At 46.0% G+C, this 21,411-nt stretch overlaps 1 protein-coding gene across 5 annotated transcripts in view; it reads right to left on the minus strand.

Annotated features, from left to right (window-relative positions):
- Nucleotides 1-21,411, minus strand: part of ANK3 (ankyrin 3) — a gene marked incomplete at its 5' end in the record, with an annotated part of 441,504 nt that overhangs the window by 287,250 nt on the left and 132,843 nt on the right. Inside the window, one exon of one of the 5 annotated variants that reach the window (XM_080938017.1) lies at nucleotides 5,001-5,114. The exons of the other annotated variants lie outside the window; for them this stretch is intronic. Coding sequence (XP_080794143.1) covers nucleotides 5,001-5,114 — 114 coding nt within the window. Of the gene's footprint in view, nucleotides 1-5,000; nucleotides 5,115-21,411 lie in introns of those variants that run through there. 5 annotated transcript variants of the gene reach the window in all.

Raw genomic sequence — 21,411 nt, forward strand, 5'->3', positions numbered from 1 at the left:
AAATTCTCATTTATGGAACTTGCTGAAAGAAGACCCTTTATAGTTTTCAAATTTTCCTTCTTGCGTGTGCCTGTGTCAGTGTGGGTACGCACGTGTGCAGGTATGTGCGTGTAGAGGTGTCAGAGGTCAGCCTCTCATGTCCTTCTTGAGGGGCCCTCAATCTTTTGTTCTTTTTTAAGTCTTTCTGTGGCCTGGAACGTACGTTCAGCTAGGATAGCTAGCCGGCGAGGCACAGCAATCTGCTCGTCCCCACCTCTCCGGCCCTGGGATTAGACACATGCTAGCACACCTATCTTTTTCATGTGGGTGCTGGGGACCAAACTCCAGTCATCATGCATTATACAGCAGGCACTTCACCAACTGAGCCATCTCCCCGGCAAGTCTCTCGTACATACAGTGCATACAGAATGGGTTCCACGAAGTATCCAGGTGGTCGCATGGCGAGAGAACCAGATAGCCCATATTGGAGCTTCCTGAGACCCAGCTGATGGAATTCCAGAAGACCGTCTACTGCCTTATGACTCGGTTTCTTCATCTGCAACACGGAGGTAGCAAAAACACACTCTGCCGAGTTCTTTCGAACGTTAAACGGGCCTCCGCCCACAAGGCGACGCAATGAGAGCCCCACCTGGTGCATGGCACCCGGTCAGCAAATGGGCCTGGGAGCGAAGACCTGAGTCCAGGAAATGTGATTTTTCCCTTCCAGCCAGGAACTTGGCCGTTTCCCTAGAATCTGGTTTCTTCTCACTTCCCACCTACCAGCCATTGCCAAGTTCTACTGCTTCTTCCCTTAAATATCTTTCGCATGCCACACCCCCTCTCTGTTGGCAGATCCCTGCCCTACCCCAGGTTGGGCTCCCAGCATCTCCTCCCTGGATCACCATTCCAGCTTCCTGACTGCTCTGCTGCTGTCTACAACACACTGTCTACACACTGCTCCAGAGCAGCCACCCCGCCACCTTGGAGCAGGAATCTGGCCAATCCCTGTAGGATGACACATGCACACAGGTCTGCATTTTCTGCTTCCTCCTGACTTTTCCTGCCAGATACTCAGACCTCCATTTCCCCCAAAGCATTCCAAAATACTGTCTGCTTTCTGTGTAGCCCAGAGGTTTCTCCTGGGGTCACTCATTTGGTCACTGGGATCCCGTCATTCCTGTCTTGTTCTCCAAGGCTCAGATCTGTCTCTGAACCTGTTCCCGTCAACTGAGGTAGGGAGGTCTCTGTGATGCTCTTGGGGGTGTGTTTTCTGCCCTGAGGAGGATACTGGAACTGAACGTGGGTTTATCTCTCTTTCCAACTCTCTTGGGAGTTATTATACAGTTATGACTACCTTCTTTTTTAAATTTGTATCTAGATACCCACTCTGATTGGATCTAAACATCCAAATCTGATTGGTAGAACTCATCTCCTGCATAATTATTGAATGAATGAACAAGTGTAATAGTGAAACAGTGGGAATTTATTCTCACTTCACTATTGATTATTCAAATTCAACATCTAGCGATCAGAAATGATAGTACTCACAACACCAAATTACTCATGATTTCCAGTTCATGCCAGTACTCAGCACTGTGTCAGATGTGCCCAGAGACATAAAGAAACACCATAGAACCTGAGTGTTGGGTTTTTGTTTTGTTTTGCTTTGGTTTGATTTTTGTTTTACCAGATCTTGTAAATATAAAAAGAGCAGGTCGTCAGCATATGTCTAGGGACAAGGTACTACATAAGTTAGATTTATTTTTCTTGATGGTTCTCAGTGCAGAAATGCACGAATAGCTCATGGCAGGGGAACGGGGGCCACAGACCATGCAGAGAGTGTGGGTAATGGCAGCAAGGGGCACGCAGAAACCGCACAGGCACTGCCAGAAGGGAGTTCATGCCTCCTTAGGTCTGTGGCAGGTTGGGTCATCTACTCTCTCCCTCTCACACACACACCTATGGGCTGGTGACATAGTTTCTCTCTGCAAGCTGCCAAGAACAGAGACCTGGCAACACCTAGTTAGGGCATTGTGCCCGCTTTGGCTTGCCTTCTTCTGATGAAAGCCTAAGTAGCCCATTGGGGGGAGTGTGTGCAGAGAAACAGAACTGTGTCAGAAAGATCCATGGGGAAGAACTATCTGTCTTTAAACCGAGATCCATTGAAGCTTTGGTTGTAGCCACTTCAGTCAGAATGAGGGGCCTGGCTAGATCTCAGCCAGAGAGTGGGCAATGAGTGTGTGCAGGGACCGGACCCAGGATCCATCTCCAGTAGAATGTTCCCATCTTCAGCCTCCAATGAAGGCTTGAGGCACGTCTTAGATGCATTTCTCTTTTTACCCACTTAAAATGACTTACGTTACCCAAAATAAAACTTCTTTATTAAAATTCAACTAATTCCAAATTCATTAGCACTTTTAGTGTGTATGTGTGTGTGAGAGAGAGAGAGAGAGAGAGAGAGAGAGAGAGAGAGAGAGTCTGTGCTCCTAGTTAACATTATCTAAAACAAAATAAATGTGTAGTTAACTGAGCTTCAAGAAACCTGGTGGAGGTCGGTCTGGCATTACAGTCTGGCATTACGGTTCCTAGGCATTCTGATTAAACTATCATATTTATTCTCATTCTATGATACTCGCTGCTGTGTCATATAGTCAAGGGTCATCCTGGGCTTGCTCAGACCTGAACTGCAGGGTTGCCATGGGCCAAGGTCTTCCATTTCTAAGTCAGAGCTGTTTATATAACAGCAGCTTAGATACTTCCTAAGCTTTTCTATAAAAGGCTGTCTGAGCGTGTCCACTATTACTTTTATGGAATTAGAAGATCCTAGAGGATAGCTCTGCCAATGAACAACTATCCCCCGTAAATACCCACGAAGCAATGTTTACGAACAGCTTTCCCTTCTGTTGGCACAGGGTCTGTCCTAGAGAACAAAGTAGTACACCAGCCCTGATTAGGATTCTAGGAAAAAGGTTCAGGAGAGGCTCAAAGCCAAACAATTTGGGAATGAAAGTTACATTTGGATACAAAGTGGGGTGGAGAGTTTGTATTCAAAGTAATCAAACCTTAACTCTGTACATTTGGTGGGGGGGGGGGGGATCTGACCGTGGGGTCTATGTTGTTCTTCAGGTAATACATCTGAGACACTGTGACAGTGACGTACCCCAGCCATGTTCTGAGCTCCTGTTTGAGCGTCCTGAGATCAATGTATCTACATCAGCTCGCCTGTCCACAATGGCGACATTGATATTGAGCTATGTGGCCCTCCGGTTGCTAAGAGATTTACACTGGGCAGATTGTCACACTTCTAGCAAAGCATTCTGGTCCAACAAGGCTTTTGCTCTGGCTTGGTGAGTCCTGAAGCAACTCTACTTCAACCTTCCCCGTGTAGCTTCCTACTCAAACAGGGGTCCGGGTCAGCCATTGTGCTACAAAAGTCCCGCGCCATCAACCTTCAGGATGACACTGAATCTTTATTTAATATATATATGTGTGTGTGTGTGTGTGTGTGTGTGTGTGTGTCCCTGTACCTCGGTGTCATGGGAGGCCATTTAGCATCAGGGAGTGGAGGCAGAGCTATTTGGCAAGTGGCCATTTATATTGACCTTCTCCCAGCCAAACCTCCTAGAATAAAGCAGGACTAGAGCCTAGCAAAACATGCCCATCTCCCAACTCTGCTTTTACGAGGCTTTGAAATAAGCCATCACAGAATTCTGTACCTCAAGTTTGCACTTTTATGAAAACAGATCCAAAGGAGTTTATTCACACCAGTACCCAAAGGGAAATTGTGCAAAGGCAACATTTTGCCGCAAAACCACCGCAGCCCTCCAAATTCTGTCTCCTATAGGCTGTTCTGTTGCAAAAGGCAGAAGGCCTACTCCTAACCCCATAGTAACCAGGGAAGATGTCCCCATAGCCATCTCTCCCTGGAAGAGAGGTAGATTAGATAGATGGAATTTGCATGTCATTTGCAAAGCAGACAGATCAAGGCAGAGAACTCTAGAAAAGCCTCCTTCCCTAGGGGGGTATTCACACAAAGACACATCAAAATGCTTTATGACTGGCTTCCATATTCTGATCACCGGGCTTTGGTCAAATTTTATTAATTGCCATGCAGGGAAAGTCCTTTGGAGCATCACAGAGCTGCCAGTGCCCAGGAGTCATCTTAAAGGGCAAAGCTATCAAATACTAAGAAGCCCAGAATCTCTCTTGTGATTCCCCCTTCCCTAGTCCTAGACATCAGAAGGGGGTACACCGTGACCCATCAGGGCTTTGATCTCAGACACCAGCGATGAATCCTGTGAGACTCCTTCTTCCACCCCCATGTCACAGGAATTCCTGCATTTAGGATCACTTTCACCCAGCAGGTAAGATTCAAACCTCTGACTTCAGCTCTATCTAAACACACACACACACACACACACACACACACACACACACACACACACACACACACACACACAAAGTTCTTTCTAGTAACTCATTTCCATTGCAGAACCCCCAGTTGGAAAATGCCTCCTGGAGATAAGAGGCCCAAGGACAGCAAGAAGGCACAATGGGAACCAGCTTGAGGTCACAAAGCTGCCCAAGACCAGCACACATGTGACACGCTTCCAACGCCAAGCTCCTTTTCCGCACAACGGACCTCTAAGAAGTACAAAGGCTGGCTCTCCCGCAAACACAAGTCACCTGCGGTCTATTTAACCTTGACCCAGCTGCAAAGAAAGTAACTTTAACTCCTTGGCAACACCGGCATGTGCTGTACAAACGCACCGGAGCCTCCATAAAGTGAGGCTCACCTTCTGCAGAGCCCTGCAATCACACGCCCCCAACCCCCCAGGAGAAAGCTATCCCCAGCCAAAGCCCAGACAGAGACCGTGCTTTACCAAGAGCCCCCCATCTCTACTCCCAATTTATGCTCCATGCTGCATGTGAAAAAAAGAAAGAAGAAACCCTCCATGCTCGTCACAGATGTCGAAGGAGATTCACACACAAAGATGAGAGGCCATGGCTCACATAGCTACCTTTTTCTTGCGATCCCGGGACCGTTTGCGGTGTTTCCTTTTTTTCTCGGTCTCTTCTTCCGCATTGATTTCTAAATCCCTGTTTTTCTTTAACTGAGAGGCGGCATGAGCCATAATGCGTGGAAAAGGACCCTGTCAGGCACGCAGCAGAGCTTTCTCTGAAAAGGTGATCTCCTTGGGTACCTCTGATCAGGCACAGAGCAGCATAGCCCTCACAGGAGAGGAGCCTGGGCTGAAAGGCAGGGAAGCATCCAAGAGGCAGAGAGGCAGAGATGCTGGGTAAACTGCAGCCTTCAAAACCCACCACAGCAGGGGCCGGATTTCATCCTACACCTTGCTGAGCCTTCCCCTCTGGAGGAGAGGGCAGCCATCCTGGTGCAGAGGCTGTAGGGGAGGCAGCTGGGACCGGAGGAGCTGTGTTATGGCCGCATCCCCTGCCACCAGCTGGAAGTGTCTAAGTGATTCCTCCAAAGGGGGAACGCCGCGAAGGGTGGCTCTTGTACAGGGGAAGGATCCGGAGTCACCGCACATGCGGCAGCCGAGAAGCCAGCACTAATCCTAAAGAAACGACTTCAGAATCCTCCACAGAGAGTGGGGGGGGGGGGGGGGAGAGGGAGAGAGAGAGAGAGAGAGAGAGAGAGAGAGAGCTGCAATTTATCCATCAGCCTAGATCTGCACCAAGCGAAAATTAACCCTTCAGAGAACGGTGCAGCTTGAGTTCAGCTGCTGATGGTGGCAAAACATATAAAATAAACCAGCCACATTTTCCCAGGGAGATGCTGAGCGAATTTTCAGGCAAACAATGCATGCATTGCTGGTCTCAACAGGGCATCCATTATGCCCAGTTAGTCCTGATGCATTTTGTAGAGAGGACTACAGAAGGGTCTGTTGTCTTTCTAAAACAACATGCTCATGACAACACATTATCCAGAAAGGCGTGAGCCCACTGTTGGGAGGGACAGATACCCAATTCAGAGGCTCTCCAGGACTCTCCTCTACTGCAGTGTGAGGGGCAGAGGGCAGGGCAGGGTGGCTGTCATCAGTATTTCCCAGTGGATTTCATGTGAGGGCTCCTTGCAGTCATGCTAGTATCAGTAGGACCCGAGTCCTCAGTGACTGCAGCCTCTGAATATTCATTGTGAGAAGAGAAGCAGCGTGGCTCAGAGATGCTAGTGTCTTCTGAGTGAGCACTGGAACAGATCTCCTAAGTAGGGAATCAAACACACACACACACACACACACACACACACACACTCATACAACAGACACACACACACACAACATATACTCATACACACATACACACAACATACACTCACACACACACATACACACACACTCATACAACAGATTCACACATGTATACACACATACACACACTCACATGCATACACACACTTATACAACATACTCACACACAATACACACTCATAAAATACACACACACATACACACAACATACACTCACACACATACACACACACTCTCTCTCTGACACAAACACACAGTCATACAAAGACTCACACACATAAACATACACACACATACACACATTCATACAACAGAGTCATACTCACATACACATACACACTCATACAATACACCCCCACACACATACACACAACATACACCCCCCCTCACACATACCAGTACTGACATTGACAATTTTAGCAAGAAATGCCTGAAATGCTGGATTGGGCCCAAAGCCTGTGGGCTCAAGTTAAGACATCTCAATGTCACCAAGAAAGTAAGGTGAATGGAAAGGGAGGCTCCCTAGTGTGGTCTGAGCACAGCAGGCTTTGATGAGGGAACTCTGAGCTTCACGGGGGATGAGTTGGGGTTCCACAGAGCTATTTCTCACCTGTTTTATCCACAGAGCGGTTGTGCCATAGACATGTAAGGTCCCTCTCTGCTGTGGACGGTCCTCTAGACCCTGCCAGGCAGTGTTAAAGGACCTGGAATAAGCGGGGCCACAGCCTGTCATCCTCATTGTAAGTAGATGGCACGTGTCACCGAGATCAAATGAAAAGTGCCCTGGTTACACAGTCCATGAAGGCCTACTGTGTACACTGATTCATATAGGCCTGATTTCCACAGAAGTATCTTCACAGAGAAAGCATTTCAGGTATGGGAAATGATGTACCATAAAAACCTGCCTATGGTCTCCAGAACCCACACTGGATACAAAATAGATAGATGTGATGACCAGGGGCTCACTAGCCTACTAGCTCAGTGTACTTGGTCAGTTCGAGTCCAATGATAGACAGTACCTTAAAAAAAAGGGAGGTGGTGGTACCTAAGAAATGATAGATGAGGTTGTAATGTGGTCCCACAGGCACACGGGCGCGCGCGCGCGCACACACACACACACACACACACACACACACACAGAGTTTCTATATTGTATATTGCCTGTCAGACTATCTTATCTAACAAGCAGATGAAGGCCATGAAGGTACAGAGTTAAATCTAACTCAAATTTAAAAGCAGACAAGCCCTAATTGGGTTGGTTGGAAACATTAGTGACTTTAAGTTTTCCCACCAGGATTCTTCCCTCCATAAAAACGTAAGTGGGGCAGAGAAAAGGATAACGTGAAAAGTTTGGATGGCATCTCTCTAAGTGCTGCACGTTTGAGGAATACTCACATAGTTTCCGCCGGCCAAAGAGGGCAGCCAGCGACAAAACTGGCTTCTCTCCCACTGGCTTTAGAATCTGTTTTCCTCCCCTATAGACACAATGATACTTTAAAATGTAGCAGACTTATACATACCCTCGATCACGGTAACTTTTCCAAGGGAGGCCAGCAAAGCAATAATACACTAACGTTGATCTCCACCAATAATGGTAAGAGAACCAGCTGGAGCACTCCCCTCTAGAAGAATCCTTTACTTCTCCAAAATGACCAGAAGCTGAGGGTGGGGTGTGACTTTTATGTCATAGTAATGAGAAAAATTCTATCTATTGGCTACTTCCTTGTGTTAGTCAGTCAGGGACACATCGAAACTAAATTCTAAGGCACAGCCTAGTAGAGTTTTGTTTTGTTTTGTTTTCCTAGAAGAAATGTGTGGTTTTATCTCTGTTTATAGCCCTGAACTCCAAACAGCGAGTCTACCAAGGAGGGCATCTCTGTGTGTCCTATGTTCTTAGCGCTTTACGAAAGAGTCTGTCTCTTCACTGAACCATCTGCTGCAACGGACGTTAGACCAGACTGTGATCTGGTCAGCACAGACCATATACATCTGGAGGGCATGGTGGGTCCCCAATAGCCACAGGTTGACACAGAACTACAAAACAAGAAGCCAGGCCGGTGGCCATTCACATCTAGAGTCACCTTCCCAGTCCCACTCCTAACAGGATCGTGGCCAGAGCGAAGGACACCAAACTGTTAAAAAGTGTAGTCCCAACTCTCCAGGGACTTTACTCAAGGATGAGAAACTTTTTCTTGGTTTGTCAAAGTCTCAACTACAAGATTTCCTAATCCATCCCTTCAAAATATAGGGCAATAGTGATTGTTCAAACTGTACTAACCAGAGAGGGCTTTTCCTCCCCCCAGTAACTCCAATGGGAGAGGCACGGGTCACGGGTGCAGGGCTCCAGCTGCTTGACTGAACCCAGAGAACATCAACCTTCTGCCTCCTTCCACCTTCCTCTAGAAATCAGATTTGGTGTGGGGCTCCAAAAGCAAGCATGCTGCAACCAAGAGACCTGGTTCTTTCCCTGTATGCAACCTGTTACCACAACCGATGTCAGTGATTCCTACTCAAAGTCATTTTTAAAAATATTATTTATTTAATATATATGAGTACACCGTCGCTGTCTCCAGACACACCAGAAGAGGGCATCAGACCCCATTACAGATGGTTGTGAGCCACCGTGTGGTTGCTGGGATTTGAACTCGGGACCTCTGGAGGAGCAGCCAGTGCTCTAACCACTGAGCCATCTCTCCAGCCCTCAAAAAGTCTTTCCTGATTGCATGCCAAAGCGAATGACTTTCATTCAGAACAGTTCCTGGATGTGCAGCATTTGACCATGAAACTACTGCTAAAGAAAAGCAGTAATTGCTTTCTGAACTGGTAAATGGAGTACGAGTTATCCCCTAAACAATACTCAATTAGGACTTAACAGTTGGGACGAAATGCTGTGTTAAAAAACAACTCCAACTGATTCAGATGAGAATCTGCAGAGGTTTCATGGCCAAGGGTTGCTCCCCTTCTCCCATTCTGGTTTGCCTTCCTTGCTGTCCCAAGGCTTCGATGACTTCACTAGTCCATCCAGTTGATCCTGGCCCTCTCCTGGTCATCTGTCACTCAGTCCATGTTGTGTTTCTGCATCGTTGGGCCGGGTTGACCCACAGATGATGATGTGTGTGATTTCTATGGGAATAACATGACTGCTTGGCTGATTGGATCGTTTTAAAATTATTTCTTTTGGGAATTCATACAATGTATTTTGATCATAACCATGTCTCCGATTCTTGCCCTTTTTAAAGAGGTATTGCACAGTGGAAGTATGGAAGCTGGGCAATGTATAGACTCTATACATTTCTCTATGCATTATACTATAGGGTGATGGAGAGCCAATTTGGCTCTAGCACTGCTATGCTTTCCCAGCTAGACTTTGGGTTGTCAGTAGGGAGGGCGTGTCTGCTCGGATGGCGTGGACAGCATTTCCTGCTGAATCCACATCCCTGTCCTCAGAAATGGTCCGGGCTCATCCTAACAGAGTTGAAATACTGTTCCCTCACAAAGAAAAATGGACCTGTTTTTTACTTCATTAAGTTTGGCATCCAAGATAGACGTCGCCTCTCAGTGCCCCCTCTCCCAAGCTCTGAATGATGTGGAGGATGCTGCACCCTGTTAAATTCCAATCTCGGCCATGCTCACCCTTCATTTGCATATGAAACACGCTATGTGCTTTAAAAGGGTGTGAAAGGCGAGGCTGGGTGTCTCTGAAGAACTGCCCGGCTGTGTTCTTCCTAGTGAGCAACACCTGTGGTCCACAAGTGCTGGCCTTGGTACCATCTGTCTTAGCCCAGGCTCTACCCTCCATCCCTTAAGAAGACACCCCATTCAACTCCCTGGGCTGACCTCAGCACTGCAGAGAGAGCCAGCTGTCCCAAGCACGCCAGCTGCTTCGGTGACCTCACGCAGGCAGATGGGGACAGATACATGGGGGGGGGCATGGCTTCCCCCATAGTCTTCATCACAGACACACTGGCCAGCACAGGGATGGGGGATCTTAAAAGCAGGAGGAAGGCACTGAAGCCACACCTCTGGTGCCTGCCCACTTGAAAGAGGACCCTGGTAGTACCAGGCAGAGCAATGAATGCTCAGCGGGCGGCGGAGAGGAGTGGTGTGTAACCGAAACCAGTCTGACAGCTTTTGCTTCTCTGGGTTCCCACAAGCAGACCAGAAGACATCAAAGACACCCGCTCACTACTCCTGAATGTTCTCTGTTTAGGTGACAGAAGTCCCTGGGTGTTTTAAATAAAAGTAGCTATCTAGGGATGGTCTATTTAAGCAGACAGACATTCTAACCTGGAATCCACAGCTGCAACTTTTAGTTTTCTTAAAAAAGTTCAAGTTTACAACCTATACGAAATTCAGGGACTTGAACTCATCCAAGCACATTTGGGACAATTGTTACAGGCCAATCTACTCCTCTTAAGCTTTATGAAATAAAATACAGAGCTGTGCTTTAAGGCTTAGGCTTAAGAAAAATGGGAATTATCAACAAAATTGTCCCCACTGATCTGGGTTGCCATCATAATATTTTGAGTTAAGCCAGTTACCAAAAGTACAATTTCCCCCTTTAAAAATGCACCACTAAGAAATGACTCGTATGGGACATTCTATCTCTACGGGACAGAAGTAGTTTACGTAAGCAGTTCATTTGTATCCACAAAGAGAGGACCCGATTTGCCAGAAGTTGTACTCCTATAAGTAGATATGACCCCAAAAGCAAGCATCAAAGGAAACTCAGTCACTATGCGCTCTCTCAAGACGGGGACATATACTCGTTCTATAAAACCGTTATTATCCCAGAACTCAGGAACTAGAGAGGACAGTGAACCTGATGTCAGCCTGGGCTGCGTACACTTCAAGACCCTGTTTTAAAACATAAATAAGGGGGAAAAAAGCAATTGGCCCGTGCCTTTGGTGTTTGCCGACTCTGTAACTGTGAACACATAGAAAAAAAAAGCAGGAGGCCTTTGTTTCTGGAGAATGGGACATTAACTGGTTTATTTCACACCTATGGTGGCTAGCTGGATCCGTGTATCTTGAAGAGGGACAAAGAGCAGAAGAGCCGACGCTAGGAAGATACTAGGAAGTTCTTGAGTCAAACTCATGGATCCTGGTTTCCGAGCACTTAGCTAACCTTATACTACTGTTTGTGTGACACGCCCCCGACTCCCAGTCACACTCGGCTGGTCCTGTGTCTGGTCCCTGGGTCATATAAACAGAATGAGACTTGGTCCTCACCCCCACCCCACCCTGGCACAATGCTGTGGGTTAACCCTTCACACCCCAGTCAGCATAGTTACGTGTTCGCATGCTAGCTAACCAGGTGACAGGGAACACCCTTTATCCCCTCCATGAAGGGGCTATAATGGTGACAATACTTAGAACAGTCCAGTGTGTGTGTGTGTGTGTGTGTGTGTGTGTGTAGTGGCCCTAAGCAAGTCTGAAGCTATCCTGGACTGAAAGTGCCCAGGCAGAGAATTGTTCATAGACCTGCCCCCTGCCTTCTTTAGATTCCCAAGGGAAACAAGATGGCATCAAAGGCCACTTTACTAAACATTCTCCTCCATTCAGGCGGTAATTCACCAGGAAATCATTCCAACGAGAGAATTATTTCATAGTGCACTGATGGCTTTTCCGGTCACGTGTTTGGTCCTGGTGTTGGACGTCAGACACGCTAACCCACCTGAACAATTAGAGTCATCATTCTTATCCACCCACCCTTCAGTGACAGTTTCAAAGACACGGATGGAGCAGGACCATGGAGTCATGTACTGCATTTCCAGAGTGCTTGTGGAAATATGTCTCTCCTTTGTAGCCAAATGTGACATAGTATGGGACGTCTTTGACTCCCTCCCCCAAACTCTGAGTCCTTTAATGTTTATACAATAAATCCAAGGTCATGACAAAGGAAAGGTCATACATGTAACTAAAACAGCATCCCCCCCCACATACACATTTCATTCCAAGTAACTGTGAGATGTGAGGGAAAACCCTCTGCACACGTCACTTCCTGCCTTCCTAGTTGTTGAGTCGAAGGCACAGTGAGGTTTCTGTCCCATCATAGACTCCTAAGGATGAAATGTCGGTAGAAGGAAGATTTGAAACTTGACGTGTGTGCCCGTCTGTCGTTCTCTGATCAAGAGGCAGGCAAAGTCAGCTGACTTTCAAGGGAATTATTTAAGGACATAGCTGATGGCACAGGTAGGTGTGTAGGGTCAGATTTGCAGAAAGCTGGTGGCCCGCTGGGTGTACTGGCATATGCCTTCCATCCCAGCACTGGGGAGGCAGAGGCAGCAGAGAGCTTGTTCAAAAGAAGGAAATCTTGTATTAAACCCAAAACAACAGGGACCATTTCCCAACCCAGTATAGAAGAGGCAGAGATACACTTCGAGAAAGGGGGTCTGCATCTAGGCAATAAGATGTTTAATCGGTTGCTTGACAAGTCTGTACTTATAGTGGTAAATATGAGTAAGAGAGGGACACACTAAGCCATATCACACGAGCCAGTCAGTCTAATGTCACAGTAAAACCTAGGCACACGTCTACATCAATGTACGAGGCACATGGATTTGTCTTATGAAAATGTTGGAACTGGGTGTGTAGATCAGGTGGTAGAGTCCTTGTCTAGTATGCATAAGGGTTTGGGTTTTATCCCCAGCATCCAATAAGCTAAATGTGTTGGTGTATACCTAGGACCCCTATACTCAGAAGGAGGAGGCTAGAGAATCAGTTCAAAGTCATCCCAAACTACAAAACACGTTTCCAGTCAGCCTGTAAAGATCTTCTCTTGACAGACCAACACATCTTTTCGGTTTTCTTAGGTATAACTCGCGCAGCCAAAGGAAGCACTATTTGCAATGTTTGTAGCTTTGTCTTTCTAAGAAGTGGGCTGGGTACGACTCAGAGGTTAAAAACTCTTGCTGCTCAAGCAGGGGGCCAGAGTTCGGTTCCCAGCACCCGCATGGCAGTTTATAGCCACTTGTAACACTAGATCCAAGTGGATTTGACATTCTCTTTTGGACTCTGTGGGTGCATGTGCATGCACACACACACACACACACACACACACACACACACACCACTAATTAAAAAAAACAATAAAAATAAATCTCTGAGGGTCATATGACACTCTCTACAACTTTAGAGCTTCTTGCCTTTCTGTGACAACATGTTATGAAGTTATGAAGAAAATTATTGGAGACTTTTTGTTGAGGCAGGATTTCACGTAGCCCAGGGCACTTGCTATGTAATGGGGGATAACTTTGAATTTCTGATCCTCCTGAGTATCACCTTGCAAGTGCCGGGATTTACAGCATGTGCCACCGTGTTTAGTGTATGAAAGATCAAATCTGAGATAGATTGTTCCCTTTCCTAAGTTCTCTTCGAGGAGGGCACATGAAAGAAGCCAATTCTTTTCAACCATGAGGGGCTCTTGTGTGGTTCAGGTGGGTTTTTATAGTATTTAATATTTGACTCTTTTAAGAAGGTCAGCAAACGTATTTCCTGAGGGTTAGGCAGACCTCATCTCTGCCGGACTCTGCTGTTGATGCTAATGCAGAGGCAATAAGGGGTAGACTCGGCTCCGACCCAGTCAAATCCCATGGACACAAATGTGTCACAGGCCACTAGTATTACTTTGTGATCTGTTCTTAACCATTGATAAATGCAAGCACCGGTCTTCACGTTCAGACTGTACTTGGAAGCAAGGCTGAAGTTGGCTCACCCAAATATGACCTTGCTGAGTTCTCAGTCTCCACACAGTGACTGACAAGTCATTTGTAAGGCCTCTGAGGAATAAAGAGGGACACTGAGGTACAACCTGAAGCATGTAGCATTCGTACGTACATGAATATATATCTCTGTGCATATATATGAGGCACATGTATGCATATGTGTGAGTATACACACACATGGATAGATGACTAGATGCACAGAATCTATCCTGTGGTTCTGAGTGGGAACCATATGCACATAGATGGAATCGTTATAATTTCTTTACTGAAAGGGGTTTTATTAGATACATCCTCTGCTTAAGTAGAGTAAGTCATGTGTGCATTAAAGACACCCAAATTTAACGAATGCCCAGGGCGCCTGGATTAATATGATATTCTATACGTGCCCTACTAAGCCATTCAATTACTTTGGGGAGCAAGGCAATAAATATTCAAAAAAGTCTTTCCCATGTGATAATGTATTAAACCTAATAGGAAATTAAGGAGGGAAAACTCTTTTAAAAGTCATAATTATACTTCTTTATTTTATTAAAAGGACTAAAGTTGGAGGCATGCCCACATTTCCCCAGCAGGGTAAGCTTCAAGCAAATATCTTGTAACTAAAGACAAAGTCTGGAAATGACAAACTCAGGCCTATAGTCTAGGTCGAATTCCTTCCAAACCAGTCCAGTGCCAGCGCATGGCCCTTTGAGAAATGTAGACAGGTCTGCTCTACTCTCTTAGGCCCATCCAGCACCCCTTCCACATGCACTAGATTGCATTCAAGAAACCACAGGGCCAGATGGTTTGGTGGATTAGCTAGGAGAAAAGGCCAGCGTTTCATCTCAAGGTTGATTTTTAAACTCTGAGGCAGATTGTCAGAGACACAGGAGAAAGGCCATCTGAGAGCCCTTGGGAGTCTTGGTCCAGTTCCTAATGAGCAGGTGTTGACACGGGGAAGACTGCCTGCATCACGGAGTTGCAGGCAGGAGCTCCTGAGAGGTGTAGGTGTGCTCAACATACCTCAGCTCAGTTCAATGCTGTGCAGCTATTGCGTGCTGCTCCGTGGGTAAGAAAGCCAAACCTGTCCATGCAAGTTTAAAATGGGAGGGTGTCTCTCATAGGGGATGATCTTATTATATGCCATTTCACCTTAAATATGATCTGCAGTGGGTTCCAAATCCACACCCCATCTGACATGGGGTCACGAATGCATTAGTCCCCACGTGAAGACAGGCTACTACTACACTGGACAGTTCGCTGACCATTTGCTACACAGAAAGAAATTGGGATAACCAAGCCAGCAAAATAAACTACATATGTTACAATCTACGGTTTAGGTTGCTTTGGTTGATGGAACACCTTCTAATAGGGTTTGGGTCAAAGTCTATAGTTTACTAACAAAAAGTCATAGGACCTACAGAAGAATCACTTTAGTACAGACTTATATGTGTGAGACTCAGTGTGTGTGTGTGTCCATTAGACTGTTGACAAGCAGCTAGAATCACATCCAACCAATGCTGCATTGATTTGTAAAGATAATTTTTAGCCAATTCAATTTTTTTAAAGACATCAGACCCTATGGCTACTCAGTTATACGATAAAATTTTTAAAAATGCAGATTATGCTGTCTACCAAAGCTTTTGTACAAGTTTCTCTCACAATGACTGTGGCTTTAAAAAAATTTTTTTCCTGTTTAATTTTGTGTATGTGTGCATGTGGTGTGCGTGTGTGTGTGTGTGTGTGTGTGTGTGTGTGTGTGACTGTATATGTGTGTGTGTGAGTGTGTGTGTGTGTATGTGTGTGTGTGAGTGTGTGTGTGTGTGTGAGTGTGTGAGTGTGTGTGTGTGTGAGTGTGAGTGTGTGTGTGTGTGTGTGTGTGTGTGTGTACCTGAGGGCACAGTGCTGGGAGAAACCAAAAGAGGGCAGTAGATCTCCTTAGAGTTAGAGTTGCAGGTGATTTTGAGCTACCAGGCTTCGTGCTAGGAGCCGAAGTCAGGTCTGTGGGAAGGACCCCCTCAGGCTCACATCTGCTCTGATAGTGCCAGGCTCAGGCCAAAGCTGCTTCTCGGTTCTCAGGAGCCTTTTCTTTCCCAGGTGCCTCCAGCCTGCACAAATGATTGACAGATGTCACTCAAAGGATTCTTTTGAGAAGGATTTTGCTTGTTTGTTTTGCATAAGAATTTGTATTAAAGATCTCCGAAGCGGGGGAAACCCTCAGGTGTATTAGAAGAGAGTATGTGCTCGTGTCTGCTGAACTATCCCTCCAGCCCCTGACAGTGGCTTTTTTTAAAGTTTATTTTCTTCTTATCTTTAATCCTTTGTTACAGCCCAGTCATTATCTCCCTCCTGTTCTGCCCTCGTCTTATTCCTCCTCCCTCATCTCCAAGAGAATGTCTCCATACCACCCCCCCCACAGACAGTGGTTTCTTTAAAACATAAAAAAACATGACATTTATCAGGAAGTGGCTATGTTGATCTTCTCAAGTATTTGTGAATATTAACAGCAAATATGAAGGCTCTCTGAGAAGACCCGAGTTTCCCTAAACAGGCCATGAGATCAGCACCTTTAGAAATAAAACCATATGGCCGCCATTTAGAAACAGCCACCATTAATAGTGTGTGGATTCTTCCGAGCCTTGTTTTAAAATATAATTAATGAAATGTAATTTGATTTGCTAAAATATAATCATACAAGCAGTTCTACAACATTCGTTTAGGGCTCATTCGCTTTTAGAATTAATACCGTTGTGTGTGTGTGTGAGAGTATGCACACCTGGGTGCAGTACCTGCGGAGGCCAGAAGAGGGTGTCAGATGTCATGATGGCAGATATACAGGCTGTTGTGAGATTTTTAACTCAGGACCTCTGCACGAACAGCCAGTGTTCTCTATCTGCTATCTCATCTCCATCCCCTCTTCTATAATGGTTAACTGTTTGTATGACTGTTCCACAAGAATGGGTAGTACTTCTAAACAGTCTCCTATGAAGTGCCTCCAAGTTTTTCTCAAAAGGCACAGTGCTACAAGCAATCCCACATCACCCAATGAATTTGCATACCCGTAAGAAGATGTTTCTAGAGTCCGATTTTGAAAAGGAAAGCCAACTGACCATCGAAGGAAGGCTTGGGCATCTATGCAGGGACAGGTGGAATTTGACTACATCTCTCTCATTTTGCTCCCAACTCCATTCATTTACTTTATGCATATCTATGTAATTGTTTTGGGATCACCAAGGCCTGAGCCTGCAGTCCTGCTTCTACTACAAAGATCTCTTCCAAATACGCTCTTCATGAGCTCTATTTTCTGTAAAGAGAAATGGCTCTGTCGGAAGGCAGAACCAGAATCTAGCTGGATCTACGATCTGGGCTGAGGTTAACTGCTCACTCTCCATTTTGCCTACAGTTTGTCAAGAGTTCAAAATCACTAAAGTCCTGAGTGTGGGGGCTGGAGATCTGTCCCGTCAGCAAGGAGCACTTGTTGCTCTGGCTGAAGACTTGAGTTCAATTCCCCAGAATCAACATGGCGGTTCACGACCATCTTTCATTTCCTGAGGACCCAACACCCTCTCCTGGCCTCCAAGTGCACTGAACACATATACACATACATACACGCAAGCAAAACAGCTACCCAGATGAAAATAACTATTTTTTAAAGAGTCCTAAACTCTAAATTATCGGGTTTTTTGTTTTGTTTTGTTAAGTTTAAAGTTAGCATTTTCATGACTCTGCTGCTTCATTCTGGGTTGTTTGGGCATCCTAGACCACAAACAGGTCAAGCGGTCCCTTGGAACATGACTAGTGGGGTTGCATGGATATTTAGAACATGGAATGATTTAGAGAACAAAAATGTTCCAGCTCTAATTTCCTCACAAATTGGGGGTTAATGGTTGCTTTTTCCGTGATGTCAAAGGGTCCCAATATTCCCTAAGTGCCAGCAACCACATGGTGGGGAGATCGGAAACTGAATCCCCCAAGTTGGCCTCTGACCTCCGCATGTCCACAATGGCAGACGTACTGAGAAAGGGCGTGCACAGATAAAGTAAATGTAACGAGAATGGTTTCATCAGAATTTAGAGTTTCTGCTTTCCCAAAGCTTCAGTGGCTTTCCAAAGGGCACGTGGAACTCAGCTCCACAGAAAACCTGAGAACCTAAGGAAACAGGAGATTTCAGTAAGCATTTGATAGGTGACATTTACAGCAGTCACAGAGACTGTGTTGACAGAGGTGAGGCAGGGGGAGGAAAAAAGGCAGGATAAGCTGTTTCCCTCCTTGCTCTGAAGCCATGCCCGACTACAACATAGGAAAGAAAGGTGAATTTGGGATCCGGGTTTGAGCTATCAAAGCCCATTCTGGAGGGAAGAGATAGCACAGGAGCCCAGGGTAGCTGGTCAGCTTGAGCCTACAGGAAGGAAGCAATGGGGAGGAGATGCCCTTGCTCATTGGGCTCTCTCTTTCCCGTGTTTTAGTTCTGTCCAAATTTCCAGGCTGTAGAATGGTGTCACTTGCATTCAGGGTGGGTCCTTCTTTCTCATTAAACGTCCCCAGAAATTCCCACCAACACACACCCAGAGAAGGTTCTCCTGGGTGACTGCAGACCCAGCCAAGCTAGCAAAGAAGATGCGCATCCCAGGCCGTTGGAGGGTTTAGCATGTCAGAAAGGGGGGGGGGGGGATAGCCTTATTGGTTCACTTTCTTTCTTTCTGCTATAATTTTTAAGATCAGCTGCACACAGGGCTTACAAGACCAGTGGTGAATACAGGGCATAGTTCAGGATCGTATGTTTATTTTTGCTAAGAGTCAGGCCTGGGGCTACCGCTCAGTAGAACACTTGCTGTGGATGTCAAGGGTCCGGTACCCCAGAAGAAAGAGAGGAAGAAATAGAGATAGGAAGGAAGATTTAAAAAGACATATATGGAGGCTCTCAGGAGAGCTTAGTCAATAAACTGCTGGTCACCCGAGTTCAGGCGCTTCCCCCCCTCCCCGCACACTCAAGTAAAATGTCAGGCACAGTAGCAGAACATGCTGCAATTTCAGTCCCAGAGGGGCAAAGATAGAAGGATCCGGGGGGCTCACTGGCTACCAGTCCTGCTGAACTGGTGATCTCTAGGTTCAGTAAGAGGTTCCCATGTCCAAAACCAAGTTTCAGAGTAATACATGAAGACATCTGACAGTATGGCCTCTATATACATGTGCACATCTGTGAGCACACTCAGGAACATGTGTCCACATATATAAGGCACACAAATGCGAAATTAACAAACATGTATGAAGAGAACATGCTAAGAGAGACTAAGTCACCGTAAGTATTAAGCATCTGTAGTTGAGGACGTGATAATTAGCTTCACCCAATCAACCGATACTGCATCAAAATGATACTAATTTATACCCTACGGATAAAGGTAATTAATAAGAGATGAAATTAATAGGGCACAGGCCTCAACTGCAGGAGAGTGTTTTCAAAGCTCCCCCAAACAAATGATGAGTGTCTATGCAATGCAAATGAGTCCAATAAGGCTCAACAGGAGAAGGGTGCTGTGGGTACTTTGGGGGTTCTGGGAGGGAGTCACAGAGGTGACACTTGCCCACATGCATGGGAGTTAGATCCCAGCACTTCAGAGGCAAAGTCATCATCTTAGATGCTCACAGTCTGCTGGTGCATGTGACTTTGCTCCTCATTATAAGAGAGAATTGCAGGTGACGTGTTGGGCGAAATACCACCGTCTACCAGAAGGACTACGTTAAGACCGTAGACAGGAATTGAGGGATAAGGGATAGCTCAGGGTTAAGAGTGCCAGTGTCCTCCTGGAGGACCTGGTTTTGGTTCTTTAAACCCAGGCCCAGTGTCTCACAACTGCCTGTAACTGCAGCTCTGGAGAATTTGATGCCTTTGGCCTCTGAGGGCACCTGGACTCAAGTTCGTATACCCACACACAGACACATAATTAAAAACATAATTAAAGACAGAAAATAGCAAATTCTGGCAAGGATACGAAGGCCACAACCTAACACGTTAGTGGAGAGTGTACAGTGGTACAATTGCTTTAGGAAAAGCTCAGGGATTTTTTATTGAAAAAAAAAAAAAAAAGGAAGCCCTTCCCTTGTAACCGATCAACCCCATCCTTACGTCCAAGAGAGTCTTGTAGAAGAGTGCTTATGCCGGTTTTATGTAGCAACAATTCTTGAGACATCTGTTAGCAGGTGAACAGATGAACCAAAGGGTTTCTATGGGACTATTCTCATCCATGTTACAAAAGAAAGGCAATAGGGAGTTCAACATGTGACTTGGGGGACCCGAGGGCCACCTGGGGGTCACCCTCAAGAATACTGGCTGATTCTTTTGAGACAGGGTCTCTTGTTGGCACAGTGCTCACCAATTAGGCTACGCCGGCTGGCCAGCAAGAATCTCTCTGTCTCCGCTTTCCCAGCACCAGGACTGCAAGTGCACCCAGCATTTCTGGGTCCTGAGGATCAACATCAGGGTATCACACTTGGAAGGCAAATGCTTGACCAGCTTTAACATCTTCCCAGCTCCAAATAGTACATTTAAATTCCACTCATTCCACTCTATGTAAATGGAAGAGGAAGAGGAGGAGAAGAAGAAGAAAGAAGAAGAAAAAGAAGAGAAGAGGAAGAAGAGGAAGGAGTAGCAGCAGGAGGAGAAGGAGAAGAAGAAGGAGAAGAAGAGGAAGAAGAAACAGGAAGGGGAAGAGAAGGAAGAAAAGCAAGAGAAGGAGGAGATAAACAAATACAATCAGGCTCGTCTGTGGATTCTGTATCCTAGGACCCAGTGGATTTCAGGTAAAACGCCCGTAAAGACAATTGTGTCATCACTGAAAATACATCATGTTTTGGGGTGCCTGTCTCTGAGATGCTAGAGTGGGTGTTGGGGATCTGAACTCAGGTCTTTATGCTTGTGTGCCCATCTCTCAGCCTCCGACCATCTATAGGTAGACTCGTGGGGGAAATTCCCAACTTGCATTTACAAGGCAAGAGATCTTCCTGATCTTCCTGAATGGCTTCAAAAGGAACAACAAGCAAAAGGAAGCTTTCGTGAGCAGCTATTAGGTGGCAGGCACTGGGCTAGGTAATTCACACATCTGCTCACTCGCTCATTAATATGGAATACCTGCTAAGCGCTGGGATTTACATAAATTATCTATTGAATGTGTGCCCGAATCCCGAAAGGTGGGTATTAGAAATCCTGTCTCTGCGGTGTGTAAATTGACACTCAGACATGATTAAATGCCTGAAAAGGTCATATTGCTGAGAAGTGGCACACCAGGTCTAGCAAATTACTCTGAAGAGTGGAAAAAAAAAGTGAGGTTTGTGTATGTCACCTTTTCAAAACATTTCTGCATTGCTTTGCTTTTACAGGTACCCATGTCCCCTGTCTCTGTCACCTGGTGAAGAAAAGGAAAGTGAAGCAAAGGACCCAGAGCTGCTCTCCCTCAGAC

Source organism: Micromys minutus, assembly GCF_963924665.1.
Source record: "Micromys minutus genome assembly, chromosome: 25".
NCBI lineage: Eukaryota > Metazoa > Chordata > Mammalia > Rodentia > Muridae > Micromys > Micromys minutus.